The sequence below is a fragment of the Aspergillus oryzae genome, chromosome 6, assembly GCF_000184455.2.
Source record: "Aspergillus oryzae RIB40 DNA, chromosome 6".
Classification (NCBI taxonomy): Eukaryota; Fungi; Ascomycota; class Eurotiomycetes; order Eurotiales; family Aspergillaceae; genus Aspergillus; species Aspergillus oryzae.
The window spans coordinates 3,480,966-3,491,509 of NC_036440.1; the positions used below are offsets into that span (position 1 = coordinate 3,480,966).

The 10,544-nt window shown below is 46.0% G+C and overlaps 4 protein-coding genes across 4 annotated transcripts; 3 read left to right on the forward strand and 1 right to left on the reverse strand.

Moving 5' to 3' along the window:
• Window positions 1–77: 77 nt before the first annotated feature.
• AO090038000075 (uncharacterized protein) lies at window positions 78–705 on the forward strand (the record flags this gene model as incomplete). The annotated part of the gene is made up of 2 exons (XM_001825002.1): window positions 78–171; window positions 221–705. 2 exons carry the CDS (start codon window positions 78–80, stop codon window positions 703–705), a joined length of 579 nt encoding a protein of 192 aa, XP_001825054.1.
• Window positions 706–2,873: 2,168 nt separating this feature from the next.
• On the forward strand, window positions 2,874–3,527 carry AO090038000073 (uncharacterized protein; the record flags this gene model as incomplete). Its single annotated transcript, XM_023238452.1, has 2 exons — window positions 2,874–3,011; window positions 3,315–3,527. 2 exons carry the CDS (start codon window positions 2,874–2,876, stop codon window positions 3,525–3,527), a joined length of 351 nt encoding a protein of 116 aa, XP_023092986.1.
• Window positions 3,528–6,233: 2,706 nt separating this feature from the next.
• On the forward strand, window positions 6,234–7,211 carry AO090038000072 (uncharacterized protein; the record flags this gene model as incomplete). The annotated part of the gene is made up of 1 exon (XM_001825000.3): window positions 6,234–7,211. The coding sequence occupies one exon, from the start codon at window positions 6,234–6,236 to the stop codon at window positions 7,209–7,211; it is 978 nt and encodes a 325-aa protein (XP_001825052.3).
• A 790-nt stretch (window positions 7,212–8,001) lies between these two features.
• Window positions 8,002–8,759, reverse strand: AO090038000070 (uncharacterized protein; the record flags this gene model as incomplete). The annotated part of the gene is made up of 4 exons (XM_023238453.1): window positions 8,002–8,235; window positions 8,296–8,519; window positions 8,637–8,685; window positions 8,745–8,759. The coding sequence occupies 4 exons, from the start codon at window positions 8,757–8,759 to the stop codon at window positions 8,002–8,004; spliced, it is 522 nt and encodes a 173-aa protein (XP_023092985.1).
• Between the last annotated feature and the right edge of the window lie 1,785 nt (window positions 8,760–10,544).

Below are 10,544 nucleotides of genomic sequence, written 5' to 3' on the forward strand. Positions count from 1 at the left end.
CACTGCGACCAGTTGCGTACAGACCACACAACTGAAGCTCTTCCTCTATCATTTATCTGGTGTGCACAGTTGAAAGGATGAAGACCACATTTCTTACCTTGCTTGTTCTCTTTGTCGGCCTAGTTGTTGCGTCGCCGATGTTCCAAGCCGATGATGATGAGACTGTTGAAGGTAATCCCATAGGCCCCAATGAACAGATGGTATTATAACATGTTCTTAGTTTCTGAGAAAGGACAGTGTGACTGGACAGACCCGAGCTGCGAAACTTGGGATCCGATCAGTTGCACCTGCCAGGACGAGGGCTACGTTTCCCAGAGCGAACCCTGGGATGACTCTCCAGATGTGAGCGGTGACAAACTTAGCAGCCGCGAGGTAAAGATTCGAACACGCTCGACGAAAGGCGTGAAAGGCTTCTACAGTGGCAAAGTGAAGGGAAATTGGATTGCAGTGGATACCGATGCTTATCAGAAAGCCAAGCAGGCAATTTTCAAACAGCTATCTGCGGACCCCCGTGTTTCCTTCGGGCAAGTTGATGATTTATCAAAGAAATTCAGAGCCAAAGGTCAGTCGTGGAGGTGGACCGGCAAAGTTGACAAGAAGAAGCTTTCGGAGCAGGCTCACACAGACCATGGGCCTTTCGGTCAGTTCAAGAATTGGCAGGGAACTAGGTTCTATGACTTCACCTTTTATTTCAGGGTGACTTGAAGGGTTGTTGAGAGGCCAGAGTCAACAGTGGGTGCAGTCGGTCAGCAGGAAAAGTGTTTTTATATGTAGTTCGTTGTAACTTTGGGATTTATGCTGTATAATTAATAACGCTGTATCTGAGATATTGACTATTGTCCGCTTATGAGACCAGTAGCCTGAGTAATTCCTTATGAGACCGTGGCAAGACACAAATTTACGAAGAACTTAGATCAGCTAGTTGCCAAAGGGTTTTTTAAGAAGCTCAATCAAACTAATAGATACAAAAAAAATATACAATAGGAGGAATTCGCCGGTGGTCATCCAGCCAACTATTAACCTTCTGGTATGTGGCTTAAGTGCAGTCAGTACTCAGGATGGATATCAGTGGGCTTTTCCGACCACCCACCGCCGTCTTAAGGTTCACCTATATTCTTGATTTCGAAACTATAGTATTCGTCTATTGATGTGCGATAAAGAAAATGCCGCGGCAAACAGCTTCCAAGAATACTCGATAATAGGGAGGCTTATACCTCTAAACTGTTACTATTTTGTCAATACTTATTTGTCTTTTCCTTTCTCTTAGTGATAGGTACAAATCCGCTATATCCACCTCCATTTATCTGCCTTATCGTTCCCGGCCAGTGATGCACGAATAAATTGGCGCCGGGGCTAGCGGGCCCGGATTCCTTGATGGTCGTCTTTCTTTTCCAGTACTGGTTCCGACGTTGATAATTTCTTTTGGGTTTCGTGAAAGCTCTTGCTTGACAAACACGATCATTGATGTAAATTACTTCGTGCTTGGGCCGGATTATATATCCGGTACCAGGGGTCACAGAGCTCTGCCAAAGGAGAGTCTTCAGCCTCCAGAAAGAAATCAAAGAAAAAAACAAGAAAAGAAAGGAAAAGAAAAAGAAAATAGGAAAAAGCGAAAAAAAAAGGGGGTGGGAGAAAACAGAGAGAAAGGAAGATGGCAGAAGGAAATTAACTGCTCGACAGGGAAATGAAATTTTGTAATCCCTGCACAAGGCTGAACCGGGCGGTGTTAGGGCACAGGCTTTAGAAGCTCAGCCTCACAGCCATTCTGTTATCTCCCCTCCAAGTATCCTGACATAACGCGCAGTCATACAGATTGCTTTACAGCAATCCTTTCTCACGAAAATGGCGGACCCTGTGTCGATCATTGGAACAGCCGGTGCGCTGGCGAACATTATTCAGATCGTGAGCCAGACGATAGTTGCCATTCGCGACTTACAAAGTGATTGGAACGATGCAGACCTTACCTTCCTGAGTCTAACAAGTTAATTATCCGCCTTGCGTCTTGCGTTGACAAAGATAGAGGAATGGATGGGTACTGATACCGGGGATGCGCATCATCAGCTAGTGATGGATTTGGACGATTCCATCAATTGCTGTAAAGTCCTACTCAAGAAACTGAAAGGTCTGATGGACAGTCTACAGCAGAAGCAAAACGAGGTTCTGAGCTTCCAAAGCAAATAAAAATTGGTATTTGACAGGAAGAGCATTGATGATATCCAGAAGCTGCTGGAGCACCAAACAAACGCTCTAAACTTGCTTCTGACTGCGTGCAACTGGTTCGTACCTTCCTCGATACACCCTCAGAAAAAAGGCCTTATATTGATATTGAGATTTCAAGTCAAACTGGGGCTGAGCAAAAGGCCTTGCTTGTACGGTCAAGTAGCCGAAAGGTCCTTCGCCAAATGAATCTTGATTCGGCTTCGTTAATAGTTCACCGTGACACAGATTCAATCGCGACACAGACAACTGATCATTTATCATAGTTGTCCTTTAGTTTCTCTTTTGACCGTGAGGTTTTTACCATTACCTATAGGCCAAAACACCTTCCCTGAGGTAATGTTGGAACTTTTCTTCGCCTTTAAACTTGGACACTTCCATTGCGGATCGCTCTGGGACGAAATTTTCGAGCCGGTGAAATGATTGCCTTCTAGACATTCGAGGTACAGATTGGCCTCGGCACGCGTAGAGGCTAGTTAATGCATCTGGGTAGTGTCTTATAAAATATGAGCTAAAAGGAATCGGACTATTGGGGACAGTGCTGCAGTGGTAAGTGGAGCCAAAACAGTGAGGGCAATGAAAGACCGCCTTTCTGTAAAGATGCATCTTAAGTGATGCGCCATAAAAAATAGATGCACGTTGCTGAATCAACACTAATGAGCGTACGGTTAGTAGGGCTGAAGTGGGGCGTCAGACGGAGCAAGGAAAATGCCAAGATTTTGCCCACTCTGAAGTCACCCGACATACGGAGCAAGGATAATGCCAAGATTTTGCCAATTCTGACGGCACTCGACGTACGGAGCCCGGATAATGCCAAGTTTTCGCGTCTGAAGCCGAAAACGCTCAAGGCATCTCTTCCTATATGTTAACGCTCAACTGAGCTCGACATCGTACGCGACTTAAAAAGGACATAAATAGCAGTTCAATATCCAGCTCGCAAAATCTTCATCATGACCACACGCAACCTTAACAAGACTTGGAGAGACATTATCTTTGACCAGTACTCCGCGGATCTTTCCGCCAACGAACCGTTCCCTATTCGCTACCTGATCAACGCCCCTGAATGGAAAAAAGACATAATTATTAACGTTCCAAAGAAAATCTCACTCGAGGCCTACCGCCGTTCGGTTCTTGCATTCTGTCGTACAAAATACCGCGACAGTGATCCAGTTTACGAGGACGAGAATCTCTCTGTCCGACCACGTGTATCAAGACACCAAGCACAAGCTGAAGAGATTGACAAATATCAACATGATCTGGAAACCAAAGATAACCCTACCGGCTTTGGTGTTTTTTACGACAGGAGTTAGCGGGTGGAGGTTTGTCGTCTACGGGGACGGGGAATGTGAAACGACTGCAACGGCGGAATACTCGGGGGACGGCAATCAGGGTTGCACTTCGAATCCAACCAGCCACCGGAGCCTGGAGCTTTATGACTTAGGCAACTGCTGGGTTTCGCTTTACGCATCGGAGGCTGACTGTAACGATCGCAATTCTCAGAATGACTACTGGTCTGCGAATGAAGACGTCTGTATCCCTCCACAATTTATCTGGGACTGGTTCGACATTTGGGGTTGTTGATCCATTGTCTGACCGAGGGCTGATTTCACTTATTATGGCAATGAATTATTGGCTATTCTATCAATCTTTTTGTTAGCTGCCCACATTTAGTAAAAGGGGCCAAGATTTTTACGATCCCATATATATCCAATCTGACAGGATTTGACTGAGAATCATGTATCAGATGGGCGCTGACATGACGCTAGAGGTAAACAGGTTGGCCCGGTTTACCGATGAAGGAACTACTCCGGTTGACCCCGGTGATTTTGTTAGTACCGTGGGTCATACCAGGATTAGAATCCTTCGAATTCTGCCAGTATCAAAATTGAAGCTAATCCTAAGCAAGCTCGCTAGTGTTTTGTATGGCCACCCTCTGCATCTCTTGCAGCTTGACACCTTGCATGCATGGATTCAATAAGATCCTTTAAAAAATCTTCTGGTACTACATCCCATGAAGCCCGTACAACCTCGCGTAGAGTATCATAAGAAAGCTGCTGGTCATCTGGATATCGCTCTTGAATCCAGTCTTTCATCCAATTCCATACCATCTCAATTCGCGGAGTAAGCTCCCTGGGAAACAACCAGAAAGCCAGACAGAATGGCGTCACGACCGACAGCAAGCAGCACACATCAAGACCAAGGCCCACATCCCCACGTATGCACTGTGGAGACGGGATATTCTTGTGGTCACGTCATCGGCAATACGCTACGTCGGGGGCCACGGAAAATCATCTTGGCAGCATAAGGCTTCAAAAAAGGTATACCATCAACCTAGTGAGTGATAGAGTATATACGGTTATTTAAACTTGTTGGCTGGCTTGATAGATTCCGAGAACGAAAATAGTCTCGCAAACCTCAATCCATCCGCGGTAGATGGGCATATTCGCACGTCTTGATGAAGTATAATGAACGAAGAGAGCAGTGCACCTAAGAGCCCTTGCCTATAATCGAAAGGGTCCCAGGCAATGATTGCTCGACAGGTAGTATTCGCTCGAACTCCGCCCAGGTTACAGCACAAGTTTCCAGTATTTTAAAGGGTCCAAAGCGAGTAATAAGCTGCCTCATGCACCAATAGCTGGCAAGCGTGGTCTTTGCGCCGCACAGTATTCGCTGAAGCGACCAAGAGACTGAGTCTTCCAAGCACCAGGCGTGAACGGCACTGATGTCACCCAAGAAAAAGGCATGATGTAATGCCTGCCACTGTTTTCTAGCTCATTACTCCGAGTCTCTGAACTACTTCAAACATCTGTGACCACGAGAGGAGGTAAATATAAAAGCATAGCTTGTGCGCTACCTGTCAGCGAGAAAGCATGGACACAGAACAAGAACAAAACGGAATCCATATCACGCTCACTGTGCCTGTTCCCATCGAAGACTCGGATCGTTTCTAATATTACAGAACGTCTCCGCAAAGTCTATTCAGAGACTACCCTTGTCTCGACTGACGAGGACAAAGGGAATCTTCCCTTTCGCTGCGATACCGAAGACTCAAGCATCCGAGATTCATTTTACGATCTATTTCAGCAATGGCTGGACAGGCAAGCTATCCCAATTCTCAATTATCGCTTAATCCGAGGCCGGGTCTAAGGCGCATCCTCTGTGCCGCAATGTTCCTGCTGCCCGTCACGACTGCCTCTCCCATTTCTGTCATTTCCGAAGTCGATGTCTCAGTCTGAGCCCGTGTCTGCCAACCCCGCTGATGCCGCTCTATCTTCGCTTGAAAAACGCGCAAGTTACACGTTCAATTGTTATAGCGCTGGCCAGGCCTGCCGCGGCGCGGGCGATACCAGTCATAGGGGGGATTCTGTATTGAAATGTTCACCCATTAGTGGTAATGGCTGTACCTAATACTTCTTTAGTGGTGGTGGCGAGTGGCGTCTGATAGCGTATCTGAATCGTCAATGTACCGGGCAAAAGATCCTTCGTGTGAATGGGGGCTCGGTTACATGTCTTCAGGCCCCAGGAAACTGGGGGGCTACCTTATCACGAGAATTTGAGTAATGCTGATTGGGACGTATGTTATCCAATCTACATAGACTATGTGATTCGGAGGGATGAAACATGGGCCCGAGTCTGAGAATATGATGATAGTGTCCAATAACTATCCACACGGTCTGGAACAGTGATTGAATGGCTGAATGTCTGAATTCATAGGGAGAAGGTCATTCACAGCATAGTCAAGAACGCACCTGGTGGCCTTGAAATGATGAACCTCATCTTGGATAGACAGCAGCCCGGCTCCGTTGTATCTGAGACCATTCTGGAGGAAACTGTTTCAAGGACCTGGGAAATAATGGAAATGTTCGAATTGCTGATGAAAAATGAAGGATCTGATATTCCCATCACAGATGGCTGTGAAGGCGGCTCAGAACAGGCCGTTTGCATTCCCATTGATTAAAGAGTTCCTTGAGCTTCTTGGAAACGCCTTCCCTATTACTGATAGTGTTATCATCGCAATGGCCAAGAGTCCCAGTCCGGACGCTCCCAGAGTACTCGAAAAGACGCTTACAAGGTTCCCAGGCGCAGGGATGCCGGAGGAAGCTGTTCAAGCAGCAAGTAAGAATCTCGGTATGATTCCGATCCTTCTAGATCGGGTCCCTGGTCAAGTACCGATCAAAGAAGTGCTTGAACAGATCGGCACCTTAGAGTATGGAGAGGAAGAAGAAGAAGAAGAAGAAGAAAAGGGGCTGCCCGCATTGAAGGCGCTCCTTGATCGTCAAATCGTGAGTGCAGACGAAACGGTGATCGCGACAGTCGCCCCCAACTTTTCTACCTCGAAATACAATCTTATCGAACACAAGCCAGATGCCCCAATTACACAAAAAATCCTAGTCCGAGCCGCAAGCAACGCATCATCCATAAAACTTATGATGGAGAAGCTCAAAGACCTTATAACGATCACGAAGGAAGTAATCCTAGCCACAATCCGGGATTGGCAAGGAGCTGACACTATCAAAATCATTTACGATCGACTAGGATCAGTCCCGATTACCCGCAACGTATGGAAAAAGGCTCCCATAGAGAACCCAGAGTTTATGACAGGATTCCTCTTCAGACTGCAGCGGGATCTGAAGCCTCGAGTCGTATGGGAAGATATTTGGCAAGATAGCCACACCGATGCGGAAACAAAAGCCACCGTGACTATGGCTTTCCTGAATCTTGCAGAAGGCCAAGAAGCGATCGATCTACTGCAAGCATACCCATATGACTGGGAACAAAAAGAAGACCACGGCTTTGAAAACTTGATTCAGCGACTTCTGCCAAATGATATTCCATCACCGGAGACTGAGCAAGTGGCAGCGATTATCGTGGAACGATGCAGCAATGAGGTCATCGAAAAGTTCCTGAATACCGAGCATCAAATTTCGATCACAGACAAGGTAATGCAAGCGGCAGAGAGAAACAAAAGGGCTAATAAAGAGGCTTTGTTGTAATGGCTTGCTGAGAAGAGGGAATCAGAGTGATGTGCTTTTTCATAGAACCCTATGATATAATTTACTTTAAGATAGGATGTTCAATATAATATGCTTTCTATTCATGTACCTTCCTGTCATGATTTTATGCTTGGATGTGGTCTTACCGAAACAACCTCAACACCTTGCTTGATAAGTTTCTGCCCAGACTCCTTCGAACTATCCTGAGTAATCCCACGAATCTTGTATTTCTTAAAAAGTCAGGGATCTTCAAGGATGGTATTGATGCCAGAGCCACCCTGGTTGCCGGTGGCGCCGAACACAGTAATTATCTTTGATAACCAGGCCCCCATACAACATACCTACCTACCTAGAAAACGACTCACATTCTTTATTACGCCTTAAAATATGCATGTAGCGTTATAACTAAATAACCTGCTTGAGGTTAGCATACTAACAATGTATGATACAATTCCTTCATGTCGCAGCCCGCCCCGTCGGACATACTCCATCCATATCAGCAAATAAGAAAAATATACACAATAAGACGAAGAAAAAAAATAATAGACCCCTAAAAACATACAACAGGAGGGATTCGCTGGTGGTCACCCACCCAACTACTAACCTCCCGGCGTGTGGCTTAAGTACGGCTGAGCGGACGGGAAGCCCTGTTTTCCACACCCTATGGTCGTATGTACTAGACTGCAGTAAAGAAGATGATTATATAGAGTGCATCCGTGCCTCATTGATATAACGTTATGGTGTAGAATTCCGCATTCTTGATCATCATCATATCATGTTCTTGAGATATTCAGCTACACTTCTCTCTCCATGGCAAAGCTTCCTCCAAATATGCGGACAGCAGCTTTTCGGTGCTCAGCCTATTGTTGATACCACATCCCAGGTAACGAGTAAGCATGTCCCAGAGATCCTGAGATCCTTCCGAGTATTCCATGAACCCGGACATCGCGATCCCCAAATTCTGGCCGTCATGGATGGCGATTAGAATGCGCACGCGGCATCCCGCGAAGCTGAAAAGCATTACCTAGCGGAAGAGGTGAATAGCATCAGCAGCGACTCAGATGAAAGCGACGTTGAAACTAACCGGAACAATGAGGTGATCCAGGAGAGTCTCCGTGGTCAGGCGGGAGTGCATTGTGGCAACTATCATCATGATCTCTGCCCGAAGGACCAGCTCGGGGTCCTTGGCCTCGCTGTGGTGCATGATGGCCTTGATGTGCGGGAAGGTAGTATGGCTTGAGCAAGCGTAGAAGAAGTTGACGGTCCAGTGGTAATCGTCTCGATAATCATAATCGTGATGGTGAAAAGCTGGATTAAGATGGAAATTGTTACGGTCATACCGTTCGTCAATCTACTTTATGGTAGATGAAGCCTTTTGATGGTCATTAAGTAGTTGTTATTCCCTCCTATAGATGTTCTACTAACTACCTAAAGATATAGATGACATGTGATCGTTGTCATGTGACAGAAATCCCTGGTCCCAAGTAAATCAGTCTGCCCTGAAGGATAACACAAGATTATGTTGGTACTTACGTGTTCACGCTCCATTTGGTGATCAAAGTCATATTTGGCATGTCCTCTTCGCAGTTGAGCCGTCGGCGTGACATTTCCATAGCTAGGCGATCGCAAAGAATGCCAGCTTTACCATAGGAATTTCATGGTCTTTACCGAATCTCACTGCTGCTATATCGATTGCTGCGACGTTATTCAGGCGCCGTTGAGTCTTAGGATCTTCAGGATCCATCGGATGCTGTCTAATAATTTCATGTGGCAGTGGAATCTCCAGTCTTATGGACGGCACTGGCCATGATTCTAATTTCTGTAGGAGGTGTCGAGAGGTTCTAACCCTATGACGATGAATAAAGCCTCTGTTACATACATGAAGGAGGAATGTATTATAAGTAGAGAGATTTATTCAAATAGCTATTCAATCTTGTAGCCGTATATCGCCACGGCTATAGAATACTTATGTAAGATAGACTAGATTATTCTAAGATTGCTATCAGCTAATTTAACGTCTAGTATTCTTCAGAACTTGTTCCTTGGACCGCATATCTGTAAGTAGGGATAATAGAAGTTCCTGATTTTCTTCTCTAATTACTCAATACTAGATGAGCTGTAACATGCTTCTTTTTTAACTCTAAAAGATCCCGAACCTTTCCGCGCCCTAGTCTTATGGTCCAATTAGAACCGCTGGAAAACATAACCGAGAGTGGTACAGCAAACGCCGCTGCTGTAAGGCATATTGTATTGGGTCCCCTGATATAACTCGCTGCAATAGTCGCTCCTAGCTGAGGCCGATGGATTGAGCGGAAACCTGGGAATTGCAAGAAGTTGTAGCTGCTGTGCACCATAAGTGCATGCTCAACATCACAATGGGTCCTTCATGGATAAACACGCACTATTACCAATACCCAACATTCCATGACAGGTTAATCGAGTACCTAGCTCACCGCTATATGGAAAGACCAGGCTCGAATACGAGGTTAGACTGGACAACCCGCTAAGCCGAAAAGACTAGTCAACCATGGAATAGCGCTAACTCCAAGAATGGCTCAGATCGTCCAAAGGATCTGAGATAGTTAGGTGGTAATCTGACTTATTAGACCAAGTACTAGACCACCGAAGAATCAGAGCTTCGTTATACCCTCAGTAGTTGGGCTTTAGCTGTAGGCCGAGATCACGACGAGCTGCTCGCTCCCGGACCATGTTAGAAAGTCTCGAGGGTGCTAAGGCTTTAGCTGTATCGTGTACGGAATGGAAAGGACTAATATTTCGGGAACACTATCGCCAAACTGCACACTCTGCCTCACAAGCATCCTATCTAGAGCACGTTTCTCCAAGCCCAGAGACTGAAGTTCGCATGAACTAGAAACAATTCAACCAAGTTTAGACTATATATCTTTCAACAAATCCACATCTTCCCTAATTCACTCGCAGTGAACTATGTGGGCCGGATCACCAACGGGTCTAACAGCAGGCGTGCATTCTATAGTATATTGTCAGAACGTTGCTAGGAATCTTATCTAGCCCGGTAGGAATACGTACTTCCACGAGCGATAAGCCCCTCGCTATTTACCCAATAAGCGCAGGCTTCATAATCAGAAAGCCATGTATTCGTGTTCCTGATAGTACATGCTTCGACAACCTCCCATTTGTTTTGCAGATCTACAGGTTGCATGATTAGTTTGAAGAATCTTGTCACCCACCACCCCCCAAGATCACTTACTGTCTGTGAAGATATAGCTGTTCTGATTTGCAATCCAGGTTCCGTCGGCAGCCTGAGCCCAAGCGTGAGCAGTACCTGCCAGCGAAAGAGTAGCAGCAGCGACG